Source organism: Citrus clementina, unplaced genomic scaffold (genome assembly GCF_000493195.1).
Source record: "Citrus clementina cultivar Clemenules unplaced genomic scaffold, Citrus_clementina_v1.0 scaffold_6, whole genome shotgun sequence".
NCBI classification, from domain to species: Eukaryota; Viridiplantae; Streptophyta; class Magnoliopsida; order Sapindales; family Rutaceae; genus Citrus; species Citrus x clementina.
Genome location: NW_006262139.1, coordinates 21,673,238 through 21,697,022, shown reverse-complemented (window position 1 = coordinate 21,697,022; position 23,785 = coordinate 21,673,238). Strand labels below are relative to the sequence as shown.

The 23,785-nt window shown below is 35.3% G+C and overlaps 4 protein-coding genes across 4 annotated transcripts; 3 read left to right on the top strand and 1 right to left on the bottom strand.

Moving 5' to 3' along the window:
• LOC112097406 (putative F-box protein At1g32420) lies at nucleotides 1–1,131 on the top strand. The gene has a single exon (XM_024182632.1). It carries the CDS (start codon nucleotides 1–3, stop codon nucleotides 1,129–1,131), a length of 1,131 nt encoding a protein of 376 aa, XP_024038400.1.
• A 1,033-nt stretch (nucleotides 1,132–2,164) lies between these two features.
• Nucleotides 2,165–4,155, top strand: LOC18039547 (protein ROOT PRIMORDIUM DEFECTIVE 1). Its single transcript, XM_024182631.1, has 3 exons — nucleotides 2,165–2,370; nucleotides 2,444–3,587; nucleotides 3,685–4,155. The coding sequence occupies exons 1-2, from the start codon at nucleotides 2,165–2,167 to the stop codon at nucleotides 3,441–3,443; spliced, it is 1,206 nt and encodes a 401-aa protein (XP_024038399.1). The 3' UTR covers nucleotides 3,444–3,587; nucleotides 3,685–4,155.
• Nucleotides 4,156–5,312: 1,157 nt separating this feature from the next.
• On the top strand, nucleotides 5,313–8,965 carry LOC18039546 (protein sym-1). The gene is made up of 8 exons (XM_006430403.2): nucleotides 5,313–5,920; nucleotides 6,519–6,606; nucleotides 6,911–7,005; nucleotides 7,323–7,395; nucleotides 7,476–7,568; nucleotides 7,732–7,818; nucleotides 8,598–8,678; nucleotides 8,926–8,965. The coding sequence occupies exons 1-7, from the start codon at nucleotides 5,538–5,540 to the stop codon at nucleotides 8,676–8,678; spliced, it is 900 nt and encodes a 299-aa protein (XP_006430466.1). The 5' UTR covers nucleotides 5,313–5,537; the 3' UTR covers nucleotides 8,926–8,965.
• A 5,055-nt stretch (nucleotides 8,966–14,020) lies between these two features.
• Nucleotides 14,021–15,147, bottom strand: LOC18039545 (calmodulin-binding protein 25). Its single transcript, XM_006430401.2, has one exon. It carries the CDS (start codon nucleotides 15,028–15,030, stop codon nucleotides 14,314–14,316), a length of 717 nt encoding a protein of 238 aa, XP_006430464.1. The 5' UTR covers nucleotides 15,031–15,147; the 3' UTR covers nucleotides 14,021–14,313.
• Between the last annotated feature and the right edge of the window lie 8,638 nt (nucleotides 15,148–23,785).

Sequence of the window (23,785 nt, the reverse complement as noted above, 5' to 3'; positions counted from 1 at the left end):
ATGGAGAACAAAAGAAGAGACACAGTTCCGCATGATGTGGCAATGGATGTGCTCAAAATACTTCCAGAGAAGGCTCGTATGCGCTTCAAATGTGTATCAAAAACTTGGTACTCATCAATCAAAGGGACTATTTTACCCCTCATCGTTTCCTTCACGAACAGCTCCTTCTCCCAGCAACACTTCTTGACCATTGAACACCAATCAGATGAAGCATCTCACCTCTTAACAGTACCCTCCGACTTTAAGCTACATCGAGTCACCCAACTAATTAACGGCTTCATATGTTTCTACAACATCGTCGACTTCGAAATCTTAATGCGGAATGTCGTTACTCAAGAGATCATTGATCTTCCCAAATCAACTTTTGTCGTCAGTGATGATGATGAAGATTTCTCCGGCCCAATGATAAGTTATTTCAGGGAGTATTTCCTAGGGTTTGATCCAAGCTCCCGAGATTACAAAGTGTTGAACATATCTAATAAACATACGACGAACAGCTCATCCTACGCGTGGATGATTGATAATCATGGAACCCCAGAGTGTGAGATCTTTACTTTAGGCACTACTTCATGGAGAAAAATCGATGCCCCGCCTTCCAGAATACATTTTCGTCGCCAAGGGTTGTGTGCTAATGGATTCATCCATTGGATCATCACCAATCCTAGAAAAACCAAGCCAGTTTTAGCAGTGTTTGATGTTAAGGAGGAGAAGTTTGATATTGTAAAACTTCCTGATGAGGTACGCAAGCATCATGATTTGATTCAGGCTGAAGAAAAGTTGGGCGTGCTAGATTGTGACGATTTTAGGTCCAAGAACAAAATTAGGGTTTGGATACTAAAAGACTACGGTCGTGGTGGTGGTGAGGTTTGGATTAGGAGGGATTATGTTTTTCCGTTTGACACCATCATGTTTCGACCTCCTATCCCTGTTAGCAACAGTAATAACGGTGAAATATTGCTTACTGAGTACAAATCTTCTCTAGTTTCAAGGGCTTTTATCTATGATTTGAAGACACAAGAAAGAAGAGCAATCAAGATCCCTCCGGTAACTGAACAAGATGTGGTCAAGTTTTTGGATCTAAAGCGTGCTAGGGTTTCTGCCACTTATGTTGCTTCACTACCAGCCGAATGACTGAGAGATTACAGCAGTCGAAACTAGCCCTTGTTTAAGATCATATATTTCGTGTGACTTTTTGAGTAGCTATTCCTTGTTTCTTTCTTTTAGTTCATATATGTTTAATTATAATTATCTTGTTTTTCAAAACCGAGGCTGCGGGTTAATTTCCTGATCAAATGGCGGATGGTTTCCACTCTTAAAACGTAAATACGGTAACCGAAACGAAATATATTGGGTGATTCAAAATGTCTTCGAGTATATGCAACCAGCCCATCTTTTTCACGTTCTGTATGCATGTCTCTCGAACACATTGGCGGCGGCTCTATCTCCGCTAAACGCATTTTTGATGTTCTGATTTTGTAGCTTTTGGGTTGAAGATTAGCAAATGGTAGTACCTCATATATTGTCGAGTCACTTGAAGGTAAACTAGCTATTTTTGCCTTTCCATTATCACTTAACGCTTTCCATTAAAGTAAGCCATTTCAATTTCAGAAAATCCAACTGTTTGCCGGCTACGGAGTTCTTAAAAATCACCTAAATTAATACTTACAAATAAATTAGAAGTAGAAAAGAAAGTAAGAGGCTGCATGAAATTTGACAGTAACACAATCACGAAAGACAAAATTGGGGGTATGGTGTCACGGTATAGCCATATTTTTGTCCCCAGTCATATGAACAACTGTTACATATTATTATTAATTGACAATCCTATTATAGAGCTATACCGTTACCCTTATAAGTTTTTGGATTGCTAGTGGTAGATTGCAAAGTTGGACGACAAGTTAGGAGACAAATAAGGGTGTGTCAGTGTTTATGTCAAATGTGGGGGGTGTGAATGTGTGGTTACACAAATGTATGGTAACAATATTAATTTCAAGGATTTTTGGGGGGGGGGACGGGAAATTTTAATTTATAGGATTTCCCCTCTAATTTAAAGTTTAAACGAAGGAACTTGGCTTTAAGCTTCAGAGAAGATGATTGCATTGAAAAGTCTAAGGAATCGCAGCAGCAATTTGTCACCAAAGTTCCCATTTGTGGAGCAACGGAGATGGAAGAAGGCAGTGGACTCAGCTCAAACTCGACTGGAGAACCGAACAAGAGACCATCAGCTCGACAAACTCGCCACCAAACTCAGAACACTCAGAACGATTCTCAACACCCACCGACTCATGTCCACTCGAAAGCGGGGCCCCTTTGTCTCCGTACAGATAATGTCCCGCTGGAAGAACATCCTCGGATTGAACATCACCATGGGTAACTTCCTCCACAAATACCCTCACGTTTTCCATTTATTCACTCACCCTCTAAACAAAAACCTCTGTTGTAGATACACTCCTAAAATGGAAAATTTGATTAACGAAGAAGTTGATGTTATAAGACGCTGCGAATCGGATGCCGTGATTAGAATCAAGAAATTGTTGTTGATGTCCAAAAGTGGGACCCTTCATGTCCACGCGTTGAGGTTGATTAGGACTGAATTGGGTTTGCCCGAGGATTTCAGAGACTCCATTTTAGGGAAATATGGGAATGATTTTAGATTAGTTGATCTGGAAATTGTCGAACTGGTTAATAGAGATGAGAATTTGGGCGATGCCGTCGTTGAAAAGTGGAGGGAGAATGAGTATAGGGAGAAATGGTTGAGTGAATTCGAGACTAATTTTGCGTTCCCGATTAATTTTCCAACGGGGTTTAAGATTGAGAGAGGGTTTAGGGAAAAGTTGAAGAATTGGCAGAGGCTTCCTTATGTCAAGCCTTATGAAAGAAAAGAAAATGTGGTTAGGGTCTGTACGTGTGGAGGGTTTGAGAGGTTTGAGAAGCGTTCAGTTGCTGTTATTCATGAGTTGTTGAGCTTGACGGTTGAGAAGAGGGTTGAGGTTGAGAGGTTGTCACATTTCAGGAAAGATTTTGCCATGGAAGTTAATGTGCGGGAGTTGCTACTTAAGCATCCTGGGATTTTTTATATATCTACAAAAGGGGGTACTCAAACAGTTTTTCTTAGGGAGGCTTACAGTAGAGGGTGTTTGATTGAGCCTAATCCCATTTACGTCATTAGAAGGAAAATGTTAGACCTTGTCTTGCTAGGTTGTCGAAATACTAAGGAATTGAAACATCTAGAGGAAATTAAGCAGGTGAGTGACAATTTAGTTGGTAAAATAGGTGATGGAGGTACAAGTGGCGGGGACTGGGTTGTTCCAATCTTTGAACCTCTTAAAAATGACAATCTGGATGATAATTTAGATGAAACTTGTGATTTATCGGACAAAGAGCTTGATGTTTCTGCAAATAGTGGTAGTGAAACTGACTTTCAAGTTTCAAGAATGAATTAAATTGGCCATATGGTGACTCATGTTCAGTCCTTCAAGATGAGATCTTCTTCTCTGATTGAAATGCAGAGGCATGGATGCTGAGAAGTCTACATAACAGTTTGTCCATCAACACAATTATCAACTAGCCCTAAAATATTAGTTGTGGTAAGTTGCTTCTTCCCTTTAATCCACGATTTTGTTAATCAAGTGCTGCATCACATCTTGTAAAATAATTTAATAATTTTGTTTAATAAAATTTTAGGTTGTAAGAGGTTTATCACAGCAGCGCCACATTTGTATACCTGTGAGAATCATTGCTCTCATACCAAGCATCACCAGCATGTGAAAAATTGTCATTTGGATTTTGGTGAAGGAATAAATTTCAAATAGTTTGATCTGGCTGCATAAACTGATTTGCTTTCTTGGAATTCTATTCTGCCCTTGTTTAGTATAAGTTACAATACTCTTTTTGATGTGCTTTACTTTTGGAACAAAATTCTTAACTTATGGCATCCTTCATCATAGGTAAGAGATGGTATTGTTGTGAAGTAACTGTTTTCTTGTTAGATTAAGTTTATAGTCAGTTGTGATTAAATGTTTATGCTTATTCTTGGCCATTCTTTTCATGTTTTCTAAGTTGATTATTTGCTTTGGAGCTCAATATTCTTAAAAGAGAAGCAGAAAAAAAAATGATAATTACCTCTTTTGTGATTTCTCATTGAGTTTTCCTTTCAATATCTAGATGGTGGAATTTTAAGAATGAAGACTGGATATCTGTTAACTGCTGTGTCCTGCTATCATAAGGTGTTAATCACAAATCACAATTTAAGTATGATTGAAACATCCAATCTGAGAAGGTGATATATAGGGAATTTAGCAGTAACATGTCACTTGATAGATTTCAGATTACATGCAATGTAATCATTTTACCAAATTTGAGTAACATTTGTTTGTAACTTGCTTATATTTGTTGCTAGGTAATGACAATTTTAGCAGCATCTTTAACAGGAAGACACTGCCTAATGTAAATTGGTCTGTGAACTGTTTTTTTGTTATACTGTTAATTGAATTTATCTTCCTTCTTTTGTTTTTTTGGCCCATCCTTCCCTTTCTATTCTTGAGGTAAACAGATGAAATGCACTGTAGAATGGGGGCCCCTGTACTAATTCACCTTTCGGCCAGATTTCAATGTGGTTGAGCAGGAATTGACTGTCTTGCAAGTCAGAAACTAGGCTAGGCATTGACAGTTTTATAGTTGTCGGCATGCCATAGTGAAGATACATTTCTACACGTAAATCTCAAGGGTCAAACTGCAATTTGTTAAATGAAACCTCTAACAAAGAATGAAATGAAATTGAAGAATGAAGACAAATCACTTTTGGTTTAAGTTGACTGGATTGAAGTTGAGTGGGGCTTCCAAATTAAGAGGACCAATGTATCCATTCTGGGCTAGAACTGTGATCCCTTGCAAGCTCCTTTCTCTCGTCTGGCAATATGCATTTTTGTGACACAATAAGGAGCCTGGGAGGCAGTAAATTCAAGAAACTTGTGGTATATGCTTTTATAATACATATGTAAATTTTGTTATCTGAAGTACAGAAAGTGTCTTTGTCATGTTTGTCTTTGGGACCGATGAAGATTTTATTAGTGAGGACATCAAACCCTGTTTATGAAGGGCGAATAAATTTGGTGTTTGCTATGCGGCTGTGCTATATGGTGTGTTACTGTGTTTTATCAATGACAATAATATTCTCTTAACTATAAGTGAGTCTTCACCAAGACACCAATTAATCAATTAATTAATATACTGATATTGCTTGAATCAAAAAAATATATATTTCACGCTTAAAATCAAAATATCTTTCTAACATTTACATGCCTTTTTGAGTGTAAGTTTGATAAACGTTGCAATTTAAATTCGATAGTGTGGGTAGGCCGCGGCGCTTGTTTTTATAAAAGTAATTTTATTTCAAAATCTTTTGGTAGGGAAAGAGCACGAGCACTTCTGTACTTGAACTTGCCTCACCCCAACGCAACGTTAATGCAAAACCCTCCAAAACCCCTTTAATTACTTTTGAAACTGAGAGGGTAAAGCTTCGCAATTTTCAAGGAAAAATGGCGGCAACTTCTTTGTCTCTTACTCTTAAATCCCCACTCTTGTCCCGTTTCCTGGGATTCTCTCGCAAACCCATTTCTCATACTGGCCGGCAAATTCGTACTCCCGCAAACCAAGCTCAAATTACAGCGTTCAGGGGCTGTTCATCTTTTTCTTTGACTTCTTATACTTCGAGTTTTGGTCATGGAACTGTTGTTAAGGATCTGGGTGGTTCTAAAATTAGATTTGGGCAACTGGGCTTTGGTCGTGTTCGCGTTTCAGCGGTCTCCGATGGCGGCTCGGGTGGTGGTACCGGTGGTGGGTCAGGAGGCTCTGGGGATGGCAATTCTGGAGGCAGAAGTGAAGGCGGTTCTGGTGGGAGTAACTGGTCCTTCCTTCAATGGTAAAATTCTTCGGCTTTTTTTTTTTTTTTTGGTTGTTTGTGCCTTAGTGTGCTTTTGTTTTTCGATTCTTCGGTTTTGTTCATTGTATGTGCTTTTTGGCTATATATTGCTAGTTCAACTGAAACAGATTGACCCACCATTGTTTTTTGTTCCATTTTTGACTGCTCGGATTATTAGCCAACAACACAAGACCTATGCATTGCGCTGGGCGGAAATCAAAATGCAAAGTGCATTTACTTGATTTTGAGGTTGTCAAGCTCAAATTGAAGATTATCAATTTTTGGATTTCTGATTTTAATTGATCATTGACAACTCTAAGGATGAATAGATTTAAAAATGTCTTATGATAGGCTATCTCTAAGCAAACTGATTTTAGTTAGTATATATGTTTTCACATCACAATTATCGTAAGAATAAATCATGAAACGGGGCCTTGTGTGAGGCTAATGTTTAGTATGCTTCTTCTCATTTTTAAATATTTATTCTGTGAATAATTTGGTGTGTGCATCTCCTAATTATTTCATTTCAGTTCCACAATCATGTGGTAAATAAAATGGTCAACTATTCTATATTAACTGGAATTGTGTGTCATTGCAGGTATTTAGCTCTTCTTGCCAAATATCCTGTGGCAACAAAAGCCGTGACATCTGCACTTTTGACTTTAATTGGAGACTTAATCTGCCAGGTAAACTTTCTTCATTCACTTTAAACCAGATTAAGTGTCTGTTTCCTCTGTTACTACATTGGTCGAGTTCTCAATATTTCACTACTTTGTCATTGTCTTGACTGAATTATGATTTCCATAAGCTACTTCATGTTAACACTGCTGGATTTTACAGTTATTTGCCCATCACTCACACTTATAGACTATTTGTACAAAATCCTTGTGTATTTTAGAGCCAGCTTAATCTAGTGGTTTTCAATTAATCTGTCATTAATTAAATAATGACAAGTTCAATTTTATGACTATGTTGTGGTTGTTGTTGCAGCTCACCGTTGAGCAAGTGCCTTCACTGGACCTCAAAAGGACATTCCTCTTCACTTTGCTGGGGCTGGTGTTAGTTGGACCCACATTGCATTTCTGGTAATGCCTCGCATCAATACATTTGTCTACATAGATTTGGATGCATAATTATAGTAAAGTTTGCACTCTTTTTCTAATTCTAAGGTATAGATATCTCTTTTGATTTCTTTAATGATTTGCAATTTCTATAGTTGCTTTAATTTGTGGTTTCATAATTTTTTCTGTTTATATTTGTTTTTATGCCACTGAAAATACTAGATAAAAACCAAGGTTTTTGTGAGTTCATCACCAAAAGAAGAAAAAAGATGAAATTTTTTTTTTTTTTTTTTTGAAGGGGTTATTACATCTTTCCCTTAAGACAACTTGTGTTATCTTAGGTATTCACATCTGAATAAAATGGTGACAATGACTGGAGCATCAGGTGCATTCCTACGCCTTCTAACAGATCAGGTGACTATATCTCTCTTCTTTAATTTTTCCAATATAGTCCTTGATCGCTTCATCATTTAAGGTATGTTTTTGTGTTGCAGTTCCTTTTTTCTCCCATATTTATTGGAGTTTTCTTATCTACGTTGGTAACACTTGAGGGAAGGCCATCGGAAGTTCTACCCAAACTTCAACAGGTGGAAAATGCATAATATTTTGCTCCTTTTTTTATTTTAAAGTTTCAGTTACCTTCCATGCATTCTAATTTAACTGTAAAAGCAGCTTTTTGAAAGGACCTATGAAACGTATATTTGATTTTAAATTGTTTGTACTGAAGTTGAACTTTCATTTCATTTTTAGGAGTGGTTTTCTTCTGTTGTAGCTAATTGGCAACTGTGGATACCTTTCCAATTCCTCAACTTTCGATTTGTCCCACCACAATTCCAGGTATGGATAGCTATATTTATCCAAACTATTTGTGGTACATTAGCATAATCTACTCAGACATGGTTGGATCATATTTCCTCATCAAGCAAATGTGTTGTTTTGTACATGGAAGGTTTCCAAATTGATTACAGAATTCGAATGTGATATTTGAAAAAAGTAGTTTGGCTTTATGTTATAGACAAATAAATGAGCAGCCATGCAATGTAGATATGTTCATTGCGTGGGCTTTTTCTATTCCATTTAGGGAGTATAAAAGGTCTGTTGTTTAGCCCCTTACGTCAACATGTTTATGCAGTAACCTATCTTGGAAATAGTATATCTGTATATGTTAACACTTCAAACACATCATTTTGATTGTCTAATTTGGGATGTTATGAGATAAGCTATTTACCGGCTAGTGAAAATTGCCAGCTTGTTGCTCCATTTTGAAAAGGTTGTCGGTTAGAGCATGGAAATAACAAATGCTCATTCGTGGCTGCTCTATCGACCCATCGTTCGGATATGAACTATAATTTCAACCTTTAGCCATCAAGTTTTTCTAAGTAAGTCAAATCTATTCAAAGGAGACATCCCAGGGCCATGCTTTGGGCTTGGTGGATCTGACCTATATTCTAAAATCTGATCTTTGATAACATTGTTTATTGATTGTGCTAGTCTCTTATGTTATTGGCTTGTTGTTTGCTGTTTAGAATCAATCACTTCATCCTTTTTTCACTCTCTCACATTATCTGCCATATTGGTCGTTGGACGTGATGTTTCATCCATGCGGTAAATTTCAGGTCCTTGCTGCTAATGTTATTGCTCTAGCTTGGAATGTGATCCTCTCATTTAAAGCTCACAAAGAGATCCTCCAGAAATAGGTTTGTGAAAGCGAAGGACTCTTGTTGATATTCCATGCATTTACTGCTGCTCTGTTGTCCATGATATGTATTTTGATTAAGAAGTTGAAAATTCTTGAAATCTTGTTCAATTTATGTATTCATCTAAATGGGTGTGGCTTGAGATGTTGGTCTTTTGATGGTCTCCATTTTGTTGCTTAGCTGAAACTTTGTGCTCTAAGCATGAAATTATGCCGCTATTTGATTTTGGACTTGTCATGGAATGCAGGTCAATGAAGTCAGCCCATTTTTGCCGGGCTGTAGTTTAATTACGGTCTCAATCCTTCCTAAGAAGTTTGTCAATGCAAGTCCTTGATTAGCCCAGCACCACCCCCCCCCCCCCCCCCCCCCCACCATGCACTGATACATGGATATTACATTTTAAGGATATTTGTTAATGGAAAAAAAAAAAAAAAAAAACGAAGCTAAAAATATTTATTGCGGAAAGAATTGAAACTAGAAATAAAACATGACGGCATGGCATATGCAAGCATGAGGTAACGGAGAAACCATCGGCCATCGGCGGTCAATCAGAAAGAAAAGATTAGACAGCAACGCAAGAGATAACAGTGACAGATGAAAACGACAGATAAAAGTCAGAAGACACGTCACCAGTCGGTGGGCCCAGAAGACTTGTCTCTATTCGGAAAGAGGCCCCCCGGTATTTTGTAGGTCAACAACCTCTCCCACTATGATATGCCCCCCGTGAACACCACAGCTTCACTTTCTTTTATGAAATGTCACGGCCACTGAAGCATCCTATTTTGAATTTCCCTTTGAAAAAAAATAAAAAAAAATTTAACTTGGTTATATTAAATATAATTATTCTAATGCATGCCGATGGTAATTTATTACCAAAATTGTCGTTCAATAGTTTTATGTCTTGTGTTAGAAGAGCGTTTAGTAATTTCTTATAGGATTGTTAACATTTTATGTTACAAGATATTTAAGATTAGAAGTGGCCTCAACCCAGTTCGATTGATTACGGCTGTACAAGTCAAAAACCAATTGGAGTAAACTTAATTAATTAACTAAATAAAACGAACTGGGTTTGATTCAATTCTTCATTGCAACTTTATTTTTTGTTTTTTTTTTTTTTGTTTTGCTAATATTGAATCAAAATTTGAACGGAATTATTATATCGTTTTATAGAAATACAACAATTCATTTCGTAAGTATAATTTATTATTAGTTATACGAGCAGAAACATTACTCATATTGTGTAAATATTTTGATATGTTTTCTTTTCATGATATTTTTAGACTCCAATAGTTAAACATGGACATTTCAAAGGGGAAGGAAAAAATATATATATATATCAAGTTTTCATTGAAAAATTCTTACGTATCCCATTGAATAAGGTGGGGGGCGGGATGATTGTTGATTTTATTTATCATGTGATCATGTTACCACTGCTAGAAGGCTGCAGATATCGTTATCTGACTTGACTGGCTCAGTCAGCAGTCAACAGTCAACGCTATTAGCTTGCACCGTTGGATCTCATCTAGTGGAGGATAATTGACGGTCTATGATTCGGAAATAATTTAATGTTGTACAAGAGACTAAAGAGATTACACCTAGACACACGTTGCACATGCTGGGGACACGTAGGGAGAGTGCAATGAATGCGGCCGTTGATGGCGTGGCAAAGTCTCTGTCAGTCAAGACAAATACGACAAAAATGTACAATCAAGTACAGCACACCGTTTCTGACTTGCCCCACAAGATTCCTCAAGCCTCCGGCACGCCACCCAACGCCGATCAAGTTCAAGATTAAACGGTAACTAAAATCATTGGATTTTCTTCCTGCAAGTTCGGGTTCCAATCAAATCGGATCCGATGTGAGAAGATTTTATTTGTCTTTTTACTGGATTTTGGTTCAATTTCAAGGAATCGCGAATTGAACCAAAACTAATTGATTTAAAAATTTTGATTTTAACTAAAATTGAGGTCTCGTTTAGGACTGGCATTGAGTAATTGTAATTTTAACTTTCAAAACATAAGTGAGGGAACTTGAACCTTAAATATTAATAATGAAGCGAATAAATATTGTAAAAAGATACCGTGCAAAAAAATCCTTTGTCAACCTCGTTACTTATTAGAAAAATAAATATCTAAACAATAAAATTATATTTACTTACTGAAGTGAGAGTTTTAAATAATAAAAGAATTCATTGATCATTTAAATAATGGTTTCCGGATGGACGATTTTTGTCAACCTCATTACTTATTAAAAAATGAAAATCTAAACAATAAAATTATATTTACTTACTGAAGTGAGAGTTTTAAATAATAAAAGAATTCATTGATCATTTAAATAATGGTTTCCGGATGGACGACTTATTTAATTTAATACAAAATTATATATCTTAACTAAGAAAATGTAATAACTTCTTGACCCCAATGTTATTGCCCTTAAAGCTATTTGTAAAATGGGATTAGTTTCTTTCTTACACTTGAAAAGGGAAGCAGACACACATATCATGCAAATTGTTGATGCCCTTTTAATCGAAACAAAATGTTTGCCGATTGCTGTTGTTTTTTTCAGCAATCATTTTGTGTTTTATTTATAAAAAAAAAAGAGAGAAAAAAAAGTCGCAAGTTGTTTTCATAAAAATTGTTAGGAAAAATAAAATAAAATAAAATGAAGATGCCTATTTCACACTAAAATGTGTGACCACAGACTATGACATTTTTTTTTTCTATATCTCTTTCGCTATTTGACGTTTACTAGGTTTCAAATTTGATGTTTTCATGTTTTCCAAGATAATTTTATAATTTGTTAAAATAAGGCGAAATAAATTTATTCATAAAATAAAACAAGATACAAACTATCTCAAATTATTTTTTAATTTTTTTCATTTATTTTAATTAGAAGAGACTACTTACTAAAATTAGTTGTTGAATGGAAAAAAAGACTTGTTACAAGGGCACTGTAATATGAAGTTACTCATTGAAATAACTAGTTAAGAAATAAAAGTAATAAAATTAAATCAAGTGCATCATCCTTGCAAAAATTGTACAATGTTATTATCAAATTCCCACATACAATATTATTATCAAACCAGATTTGAATTAAAATTGCACAACTTGTGTACTTCATGAAAGAAGTTTCTTTAGTTAAATTAGTTTACTAACAAAAAGTTGTATGTAAGTGAGTGGTAGTTGTTTTAGTGATCAAATCTTGTAGGATATATGGTGTAAAAAGTTTGAATTTTTAAGTTATGTTCACATCACAATTGTTGAGGTATTTCAATTTTCATTCCTAAAAAAGAAAAAAAAAACTTTTTGAGAAAAAATTACGTTGTCCTTAACATAACTAAAATATTAAACATAATTAAATAACATATTAGAATATCTTTCAATTGGGTAATAAGAGGTATAATTTTCAATCATACAATGCGTAAAAAACATGAAAAAAAAATCAATATTACTTTTATAACATAAACTAGTTACTTATAAAAATTAATAAAAGGCATACTTTCAGAAGAAAAAATGGGGGGGGGGGGGATATTGTTATAATAATATCCATTATTATATATATATATATTAATTATCGATAATATAACAATTTGCTTGACTTGAAAGGAAGAAAAGAAGTTGAATAGGTCTGCCGAGACACAAGTCCATGCAATTAGAGGATTAATTTAATTTTTAGGGACCTTTTGACTTAAGAAAGCACTTGCACTATTTTATATATGTATTCTTCGTCAATTTATTGAACATAAATTGTATTAATCAAATCACGGGTGCTAACGCATCCACCAAATCACCATAAACACTAGATATTTTTTTTTCATATATTATAATTTCTAAATAATAATAACAAATTTTCTAGAAGACCGAAGCCAAGTGAATGTAACTAGCTTTGTTTAAGCATTTATTAATTGAAATCGAGGAAACACAAAATGGGTGGACTAATTATTAAACTCAGCAGTTACCATCTAGCTTAGAAGTCAATTGATGAAGTTTTAAAAAAAAAAAAAAAATTGCAACGAATATGGGATTCGATTTTATACCATGGACCATGGTTATTTGAAAAATCAAGATCCCCTTCCCCTGCCACACCACTACTTCTGGGTTGTGTTAAAAATTCGGCACTTGTTTGTAAAGTCAAAAGACTAATCTGTTTTAATTGCATGTTGATCTTTACGCATTTAAGAATTTAACATTATTTTAAGTAAATTTGTGCTCCTGGCTAGTTCATATTTATAAGCTAATAATATGCATTTCAATATGCTTGAAATGCTAAGGATTCGTTAATTTTGTTATAACTGATAGCACGTTGATTAAAGAATAAAATTTAATCGAAAAGTCAATCAAGTAAGTAAATGGTAGTATTAGATGGATGTGATGAGATGAATGGGAACTTGCTTAGAATTGGAGAGCACTCAAACTTTTTTTTTTCTTTTTTTCCTGTATGCTATTTATTGTCTGTATGGATTAAAAATTTGAGAGCGACTGGTATTGATCTTTAAATTCGACAAACTGAGCACAAACCACTACAAATTGTGAAATTCATATTCCGCAACAAAGTACTTAATTTGGGAATATATTTTTTTGTTTTATTTTAATTTTACATTTACAGAATTGTCTATATTTACAATCAAATTACAAATTACACATTTGATTTTTTTTTTTTTCTGTCAACGGAGTTAGAATTCTTTAAACAGGAGTATAATTGGTAGATTAAAAATTATGTGAAAATCGAACCCATAGACGACAATTCGTGTTCATAATTGTCAAATAGGGGCATGAAGTGAAATAACACTCGTCATCTACTAAAGACAGACATGTTTGGACTTCAGATAATAACACATTCTTCCATAATCTAACACCTAGGTACTTAATAGAGATCTTGAGCACGAAGTTTTGAACTGAGAAATAATAATCACATTCTTCTATTATTATCTGTCAAATCGTTCACGGACCAAAAATGAAGAGAGAGCCGATGCGGTAAGAAGGTGGTCTAGTTTTCAGATTGTTCACCGACTTCAGCAAACGGATCTTAAAATCAACACCGAGTTCTTGTCGTGACTCATGAACCACCATCTCACCTTACTTTTGATGTAATTGGAGATCTGGCTCCGGAAACACACTTTATTATGCTTACGAGGGGTGACAAAAAACTCACGGAAACAAACAAGTACACAATAACATCATTGCCTGATTAATTTGGCCATCATCATCATCATCATAAATAATTTGTGCATTTATTACAACATCCTGCAGATTTGATGAAAATAAGTTACTAATAATAATGTCTGTATATATAACTTGGAAATAGTAATCGAGTACATTTGTAGTTAGCAAACACATGCGAGTAAAAATAAGCTTCCATTCCCATTCATTCATTGCTGCTTCTAATATAATACCCTTGGAACCCATTACACCATTAAAGACAAAAACTATACTGCATCACTAACGATCTAAAGCTCATAAACAAAATGTCCCCCCAATATATGAACAGACCCCATCACCACCCATTACAAAAATTACCACCCTAATTTAAGCATTTTTTTTTTTTAAGAAACAAAAAAGGAAAATAACATATTCATAAAATTAAAATTAAGATTAAGAAAGGAAAGAAAAAAAAGAAAAAAGAACACTAAATTGGTCACATCACTTTCCACGACTCTAGAGTGGGAAAGTTGGACAGAGCATCGAACTCTAGGCCAGTACTTGCGCCATCACACACCAACGAGGTTTGGAAATCGAAGTGACCCGACCCGAGAACCGACCCGACTCCCGCCCCGGGAGCTTGGCCCAGCTGCTGGTGATGATCCAACAGGAAGGCCGACGTGTCAAGCGTGGGCAAGGACCCACCGCCGATTCCGTGCAACCTGCCGCCGGGCCTCTGCGGCTCCGGCTTCAGCACCGGCGCCATGGCCACTTGCGCGCTGCCGAATCGGACGCCGGTCACCTGCTGCACCATCTGCCTGAAGTTCGCCGGATCCGCCGTTATGAACGTCGTCTGGGTCTTCTTCGAGGCACGCGCCTTCCGCTTCGTGATTTTCCCAGAATTCGGGCCACCGACGGCGGCGGTACGCTGTCGTTTCGGGAGAGTTTCGGGGTCGGAGCCCGAGACGTTAGACACAGTGGGGGTTTCGGGGGCGACGAAGGGCGGAGTGAAATCGCAAGCAAGCGTTTCAGTGACGGAGTAAGTAATATCGTTACTGTTGTTGTTGTTGTTGTTGTTGTTAGAGAAGGTTTTTTGAAGGGCCTTGGTAAGTGTTTCGGTGTCGCGTGCGTAGGCTTCAGATAGCCAAGAATCAGCGAAAGCCGCACGAAACGACCACGCGTCGACGCTGGGTAAGTTTTCGGAGGATGTCATTCTCGTAAATATTTGGTGTAATCAAGGGCTGATGGTATTTCAATTCGGGTCGGGGCCTTGGGGTGTTTCTCTTCAGTTCATTGTGAGTTTGTTTAGAGAGTGATGAGGAAGAAATGGGAGAGACGAAGGGAGTAAGAGCTCGTAAATAAATAGGGCGGTGAAGGCGGGGCGGGGGGGAGAGAGAAACCGCGTTTTTCGGGGGGACACGTGTCGGTTGTTCGGATGTACGGATATAAAAAATGTAAATTTAACCATGGTTTAGTGAATAGTTGACTGCTGGTGTTAAAGACTGTGAGACAGTGCGAGCGAGTGAGTGACTTGATTTTGACGGTCAAGCCGCGTCGTTTCGATTGGCGTCCTTGTTTACGCGTTCTGACACCCTCCTCCTTATCCCCTTTTTTATTTTATTTTATTTCTTTTTCTGTGATTTGTTGGCCCTTTTTGATATTATAATTGCGCCGTTACCGTCAATTATTGATCCTGGATTGGATCCGTGATATGACTTGCGAATAGTGTATATTCAAAATCCTCCCAACTGTTTCAAATTATTTTCATTCAAAATTTACAAAATTACAATTGAGCCTACCGAGATTCTTTCTTTCTATCCATATGTAAGGCTTGAACGACGTTTCCCTCCAATTAAGACCGTCACCAGATAAGCAACAATTAAATTAATCATCACGAATCTTTAATGGAAGTAATATATCCTCGCTTGGTTAATTCTTCAGAGAACTGTAACTAAAAACTTAGAGACGGCCGGCATTGCTTGATCTATGATTCTATCCGCACTTCAATCACATATGTAACTCGAATCTTTATATCAATCAACATCTTGCATTTAATATAAAGTTAAATCACTTCAAGCAAAGGCAAAATCATACTAATGAAAGTACCTGATACATTTCAAGTGTTACGTATATTTTTGTATATCAATTTCGTGAACACCACACTATTTTCTTAATTAAATATCACGCTTTTGTTGTAAGGAAGAATAATATTAATGTTAATAATATACTTACAAAAATTATATTCAATTCCATCTCATGGTCCAAAATTGTATCCAAACCACAATGGCATTACTAATTATAAAATTATATTCTTCTAAGTAAAATAGTAGGATGTGATTGAAGTGAGATAAGATTTAGAGCAACTCAATAATTAAAAATATTATGATCTTTAAACTTTTATTTAGTAGATCATTTGAATTTAAATTTTAAAAAAATAGGGATTAAAAGATTGATTTGACATTTATTCACTCTTTCACTTTAAAAAAATATTTTAAATAATGAGATGCGTTGATTAAAAAAAATTTGTTATGTTATAATTAATATAACCTACAGTTCATATAATATGATAGTGAGTCTCATTATCATGTTATTAATTTTTATATATTTTACAATAATTATAAATTACGTTGGTTGTAACTTAACAAAATCTTAAATAGAAACGTAAATCTCAAACCACAAGTATCAAGCGAACGTTGAGGTTGGCACCTGGCATCATCCTTCCAAAATAAAATAAAACTGATGGCAAAATAGAATAGAAAAACTTTTTTTCAGGAGAAAACAAAATAAAGTAAGTAACATGACTCGGAATTGAAGAGAGGACCCACACGGTGAAGGTGAGATTCTCAAGAAGGGATTAGGTAGCATCGGAGTTGATGTGTCTGCAATCGTATACATGCTATGTTCCTTTCTAATTAATTTTCCTCGTTATGCTCTCCCTCTGTTTAGGAATGCTCACTGTGCTGCCCTTCGACTTCTCTATTTAGAACTCACTATTTAGCCTCATAATTATTACTTTTCTTTCTTTCTTTTTTTTTTTTTATATTTTTGTTCAGTACCACATACATCACTGTAACTCAATAAAAAATAATGAACAATAAAAGAATTTAACTAGTGTAAGTAACCATTCTAGAAGGACAATGAAATTTGAAATTTAAAAAAAAAAAAAAAAAAAAGGAAGGCGCCAGCGATTACGTTAGGTGGTGATGTGGCATGACGAAATGGTGACGTACAAGTAATACTTTTAAAAAAAATTATACAACTAGTACAGATAGAGATAGGATTTTGACTTGACACTTGATGCTTACACCGAAAGCTCTGCCTTTATTCCCAGTACACTGACAGGTGACAGTCTTGTTCCTCAAGAATACTCCCCCTCCCTCTCCCGCCTCGGCTCGGCTCGGCTCCCTTCCTCAGCTTCACCCACATTACTAACGCTGTTATAACGACGTTTAGTTACATCCAACTAAAAATCCTTATTTATATATATATATATATATCACTAATTTATTTCCTCTCATTAATTAATTGAACAGGAATGTCTTTCGTTTTAATAAATTATATAAATATAATTTAAAAAACTAAATTTTTTTAAGTTTTTTATTTTATTCCCCATCGATTACCAATATCAGGGTTTTTAAAGCTACTTGTTAATCAAAAATGTTCTTGACAATAAATAAATAAGAAAGAAACAAAATAGATTTATATAATCATTGATTTTAATTTAGTTTTTTTTTACCAAAATAGATTTTAATTTAGTTTTTTTTTTTACTTAAAATTTTGAGTCATTGATTTTATATAATCCGACATTTCCGATTTTCAAATTACGTTAGAATTGTATAAATTTCAACTTTTCCATAAATTTGTGACATCTTTTTGGAGCTAGTATTATAACGACATGAATTTCAAAATATACACACGACTGCACGAATTTAAACTTTGTCAAGAGTCACCAACTGTAGTTATAAAAACAGATTCCCAATCCAGGATTATTTTATCAGAGCACCATTATCGACGTGATTTTTGTGGGTCTTGCATTGACTTGAGAATGCAATATAGTTATTTTAAAAATAAATAAATGACTAAACCGGTATCTAAATACTTACAAAATAGCAAATAAAAAAAATAATTTTGGGGAACTTTTAATTGGGCCAGCGAGGCCCGGGCAAACCGAAACGGAAGTAGAGACCCGCAAGAATCCTATCTGCCCGCCCCCCTACAGACGCACACATGTGCGCCACGTGTAGCAGTAGTAGGTTGTTTGGTTTTAGGTGCATCCCATCAGCTGCGGTGGAATAGGGGAAAAGATGGGATGCAATCATGCAAATGGGGATATGATATTATGAACAGTCCCTCATCTCCATTGGTGTGCCCCGATTTTGTCATACGTAATTGTACGGTACAATAACAATAACTACCCGTAATTGTATGAGAAGTGTGTCAATTCTCATCTGACAATCGTATTCTATGAAAATACTATTTGTAGATTAGGTGTCAATATGTAGGTACAAAAGATAAACAAAAAGAAAACTCTAATTATACTCCGGAGGCATAAATATTGCATTAAAGTTCTTCTCCTTCTTCTTCTTTTTTAAATAAATAACGAGGCCTCTGTCTGAAACTGAAAATTTATTGGGAGCATTGAATGCATTCAAAACTACTAAAGCTGACCAAATGAGGGATTGGAAGGGCAATTGGCGACTCTAAAAGGACAGCCTTGCTTGACGCATTTGGTTTCTGGGTCGACGATTATTCATTGCGAGTGATAGTAACACATGGAGTGGGGATCCATCCATCCACAAAAGACATTTTCTTGCTTTATTGATAGGCCTAAGGCTTGCATGGCTGGCATTGATGACCTCATTTCTTTATTCCATGTATAAAAAAGCACTTGTGGGCCTCTTTCGTGTTGTTTGGGAAGCACTCCGGCCACGCAAATTTTCAATTTTTATCATCTCTTTTCATACACATATCCTTATCGTTTTGAATTGATTGCTTTTGTTTGTGGTCACCTTCCTTGATGTTGCTAAATTACTACACCATGCATGCCGTAGACATAGACTTTGCCATAGTTTCTACTTATTAGGTCAAATGTAATTAATTAGCTTGTTTTAGGTCGTAAAATTTGGCATTTGCCCACAAATGTTACATTAATACACTGATATCCTTCAACACTTTATGCTTGTTAATAAAATATATATGTGTGTAGCATAAATTTTAAGGTTACTATTAAGAAAGTGATTGGTGACGTTTAATCCAGTTCATTTAAAACTCAAGTTCACATTTTCATAGATGCTACCCGAACCCCACCTGCTTACTTTAACTGAGAATCTCACTTTTATTTATTTTTTTCTTAAGGAAATATTTGTAAGCATTCATTTTTTTTTTTTTTTTAATTTCGTTGTGTTATCTGATATAGAGCAACTCAATAATTAGGTTGAAATAGAATAAATAATGATAGAGAACCCACTTTAACTCCACACCTTCCAACTCAATTCCACATAAGAATAAATAAAAGTTGAATTAATAATAAAGCTATCTCAAAATTTTATTTTGGTGGGATTATGGAGTTGAGGTAGGGTTCATATTATTTTTCAATTAGGATAAATTTATTTCAAATATTTGGAAGAAATACTCTCCCACAGATTTGTACAAAGGCACTTATACATGTGTGAGAAGAAAAGTGAGTTACTATCTAAATAGTGGGTAGTTCTTCATTTTTAACGTGTCGATTGAAAATAAAATAAACAAAATTGTCTAGAAATTAAAAATTCCAATTAAAATGAGTCAATAAATATTTTTTGAATATTATTCAATGTAATTGTTTTCGCAAAGGATTGTCCTCTTCAAACCATTTGGATTTTATTTTTGCGTAGAGGATGATTTATAACAACATTACATACTTTTTTATTTTTTTCATTCACACTATTTTTAGATAAAGTGGAGTGGGTGCATGTGATACTATATCATACCAATGTTTTACTTGGATGTCCTAAAGATAAAACATCCAATTTTTAGTTTAAACTTTTAAAAACTTAATGAGCTAAACAAAGAGAATGAATCAAATATAAAGTTTGAGAAAGTAGAGAGTTTGTTGGCAACTTGGGATGGAGTGAACACTTAATCTTAAAAATAAAAATAAAAATAAAATTCTCCAAAAATAAGCTTTGATCAAAAGATAAAGATGCAAATATTAAAAAAAAAAAAAAAAAGAGAGAGAGAAGATTCTAAAAGTTTCCCTTGTCTCCCACTACCGAGGCCATTGCCTGGCGATCAAGTTGATAATTGAAGGAATCAAATTGGCCCAAAAATAGAACAAAGAGCAACAACAACAAACTTGAATGAAAAGTGAAAGTCACTTTGGACAAAAAGATGACGGGTTACTTTATTCTATGCGTTTAGCTCAAGAAAAGGATGATTGGATAATCCCCACCCCCAAAAAAAATCCCCAAGTCACAGTTAACTTAAAATTACCTTCTGAAGGACGCACTATTCACTTATGAAGATTCAAAGGCAAAGCTGAATAAGCAAGCTTAGGTTTTGTTTTTAATGTTTTAAAATTATTGTATTGTGAGCTCAAATCTCCGATACTTTGATTTTCCCCAAAGTTATAAATTACACCTTGATTTGGTAAATTATATTTCAAACCTTGTGAAATTAATTTTGAAGTGCAAAGACATATTTATAAGATTTTCAAAGTTGTTCATATAATTTATTAGATGTTGAAGATTATATATTTTTATTTGTAAACTAAAAACTAAAAAGAAAAGTTCATTGGCAACTCATGCGCTCAATAACCTTGGGCGCATGAGTTCGAGTTTAAGTAATGGCTGGGACTCGAGTCTCCTTCTGATAGAGGATTTATTTGGCTCCCCGCTTTGTGATCATGGAGAGTCCTGATTACTATCTGGTTTTAAATATTAATAGAGTTCTAATTGTAATATATCAGTATTTTAAAAAAATAAAAATAAAAAAGTAGAAGAGACTATGTTGATATTTAATATTTGCTCCGTTGCTTCATTTTTATCCATGTAAAAGATAATTAATGGTCCAACTAGGCCCATGGGCCAAGTGTTTTTTTTTCAGCCTTTGAGCGAAGAAGCTTTTATTATTGTTGTACTATTAGTTATTCACTGATCGTCACTGTACTCGAGCAGCCAACTAGTGAGTAGTGACGTGGAATGAAGCACGGGTACACGCAGAGAGCCAACTAAGTGACAGCAAAAATTTCCCATTTGAACCAACAAAATATTGGTTCCACTGGCGATGTAATCTTTTTAAGTGACTTGATTGGGTTTGTTCCTCGTTCGAGTTGCAGGGAAGTCGTCTTTGTTGGACGAACGTGTGCCTCTCGGTTCGAACGGAGACTTCTAACATGAGTTATGGTACGGGCTTAAAAGTACCTCACACAGTTGGGGTCCTCTCCAAAATACCTTGTGATTAAAACAAAAAAAAAAAAATTTCCCATTCGATTGATGTACACGTTTAAAAATGTCTTTAGTTCATCTTCCTGACGATATTCTACATAACATACTTGTCCGGTTACCAGCCAAGGACCTTATTAGAATGTACGTGTGTTTGCAAAGCACGGGGTCCCTTGATCACTTACACTAATTTCATTTCCTCACGTCTCAATTTTAATAATAATAATAGTAATGGTAATGGATTTCTTTTTCATCACAAGACTGGCGCTACTGGCAAGGATGCATTCGCCCTAATGCATGACAAGACTTATGTTGAGCATTCAAGTATTGAAATCCCATTTACTAGTGAGTCTGAGACCAAGCTGTTTAGGCTTGTTGGTGTTCTAATGGGTTGATTTGTTTGTCCCATTCTCGGCCGTTTTGTCGAACTTTATACCTCTGGAATCCCTCCATTACGACTTATGAAGTTCAGGATTCTTCGGAGCCAGAGTTCTTGCTATCCTCCCCATTTGGAGGATCGTAAAACTAACTGCCTTGGCTTTTGGGCTTGGGTTTGACCAAAAGAGTAATGACTTCAAGATTGTGAGGATTTTGTACGCGGGTTTCTTTGATGGGAAACCAGCTGAAGTTGAGGTTTACTCGCTGAGCGGCGAGCGCCAATTTGTGGATGATGATTGGAGTTACCGTAGAACGCTATGCGCTTGATGAGGTTTCGATGGCATTTGTCAATGGAGCTGTGAATTGGTTGCCTGCATGCCTGTGTCAGTTGTTTTGTCATGTGATTTTGGTTCCGAGGAAATTCCAGAGAAGTTGCTACCAAGCTATCGTCCTGATGGACATGACTCGAAAAGTAGTTCCTTTTAGCGCGAGCCTAGCTTTCTACAACGAATAGTTTCAACCAGGCAAGAAATGCTGCTCCTCTATTTTCTTTCCTCAAAAACAATTTTAGCTCAATTGTTTGATATTTGCTGTTAATTCCATAAAATGGTTCTTTGTGAGCTTGGAAGAAATTGTGCTGGATCAGGGGATTTTATGATAATTAATATCCTGCCTAGTTCGGTAGTTCCTTCGCTGGAATGATTGATTGTTGTAACTATGTTTCTCAGTCACACACTGCCTACCATTTGCGTTTAAAATTTCTACTTGAGGGCATGGATTCATTTCTACTGTTCATTAGCGCCCCTTCTATTCATTATTTTTAATTGCAGTGGATAGAGCATACTACAGGAAGCAAGAATCGCAAATCTGCCAGTCAATAATTCTATACGGTATTATTTCACTGCTTAATAAATTGGTGAACTGCTGGAACTTGTTGCACCTAGTAAAGCTTTTTGATTATGGGTATCTTGGCTGTTGCTATGACCTGAAGATTGTATGAATTTAAGAAATCTGTTTCCAAGACTCTTGCTAACTACAAGATTTGTTCATATTTCCTCAAATTTCAGTACTTCCATCTCCTTTTCCTATACTGCTATTTGCTTACACATTTTAGATTTGATAAAAAAAGTCATTATATATTGATTATGGTGATTGCTACTTCTGAAGATTGTCCGAGCATTGGATAAGTTTCAAATGTTGGAAATAGTACGATTTTCACATTTTCACATATTCTCAGTCATTCCATTTTCTTTTATACCCAGCAAATATATTTGACAGATATTCTGTTAACTCATTTGTATTTTACCCACCTCTGTAATTATTTGTAAATTAATTCAAGTTAATGAACTAAACAAAGGTGGAACATAGGTAATTAAAAAGACCTGATCTGCCTTGACACTAACTTCAGAAACTTATTTGGATTCTGACTGGCTTACACCAGTGGACTATGGAAATACAGGAAAAAGCAAAGCATTTCTAAAATTTTAGTTGACTATGAAAATGGTTGATGTCTAAAACCTGTAACTATTAATGATGGAGCGGAATACGTTTTGTGAAAGCTTTTCATTTTTCTTCATCTCATATAGTTTTCCTTCTGTATAATTCGCAGGCGTGCCCTAGTCAAGAACCGATAGAATGGATCTGCTTCCGGATCAGCCATCACGAGAGATCTCACAAGTTTGCTCTTATATGTTTTAAGTTTCGACTTTCTTATTGAACAAAATTTCCTGTATGTATGTGCTAAGTGATGCTCAGATGGCTAGTGATGGAGCTGTAGGACCAAATGACTTTTCAAATTAAGCTTTGTAATTTTGTATGTTGAAGTAGAGAACTATTAAAAGAGCTGGTTTTACTAAATAATTTTTTCAGATAGAATTTTCTTTTCAAAGTTGTAATTATGAACATCATTTAACAGGGATTTTGTGTGAAACAAACTCTATTACTCATAATAAAGGTACAATGTTGCAGTGCTTTTCTAATGATGTGAGAGCATAATTAAAAAAAAAAAAATGAAGATATAACTTGGGTATTCGGTCAAAAGCCCATGGGCCCTTCGGCCGAAACCCAACACTAAAACCAGGGGCGGTCCAGGTCGAAAAATGATTTCGGAGGAGGTAGGGATCTAATTGAAATTTACTCGATTCTAATTAAAATGTTTCTTTGAACACC

Excerpts from the sequence above, each read along its gene's own strand:
- LOC18039547 (XM_024182631.1), top strand. The coding sequence starts at position 2,165 with ATGGAAGAAGGCAGTGGACTCAGCTCAAACTCGACTGGAGAACCGAAC. Across the intron at positions 2,371-2,443 it reads CGGATTGAACATCACCATGG|ATACACTCCTAAAATGGAAA; the intron begins GTAACTTCCTCC and ends CCTCTGTTGTAG.
- LOC18039546 (XM_006430403.2), top strand. The coding sequence starts at position 5,538 with ATGGCGGCAACTTCTTTGTCTCTTACTCTTAAATCCCCACTCTTGTCC. Across the intron at positions 5,921-6,518 it reads AACTGGTCCTTCCTTCAATG|GTATTTAGCTCTTCTTGCCA; the intron begins GTAAAATTCTTC and ends GTGTCATTGCAG. Across the intron at positions 6,607-6,910 it reads TTGGAGACTTAATCTGCCAG|CTCACCGTTGAGCAAGTGCC; the intron begins GTAAACTTTCTT and ends TTGTTGTTGCAG.
- LOC18039545 (XM_006430401.2), bottom strand. The coding sequence starts at position 15,030 with ATGACATCCTCCGAAAACTTACCCAGCGTCGACGCGTGGTCGTTTCGT.
- LOC112097406 (XM_024182632.1), top strand. The coding sequence starts at position 1 with ATGGAGAACAAAAGAAGAGACACAGTTCCGCATGATGTGGCAATGGAT.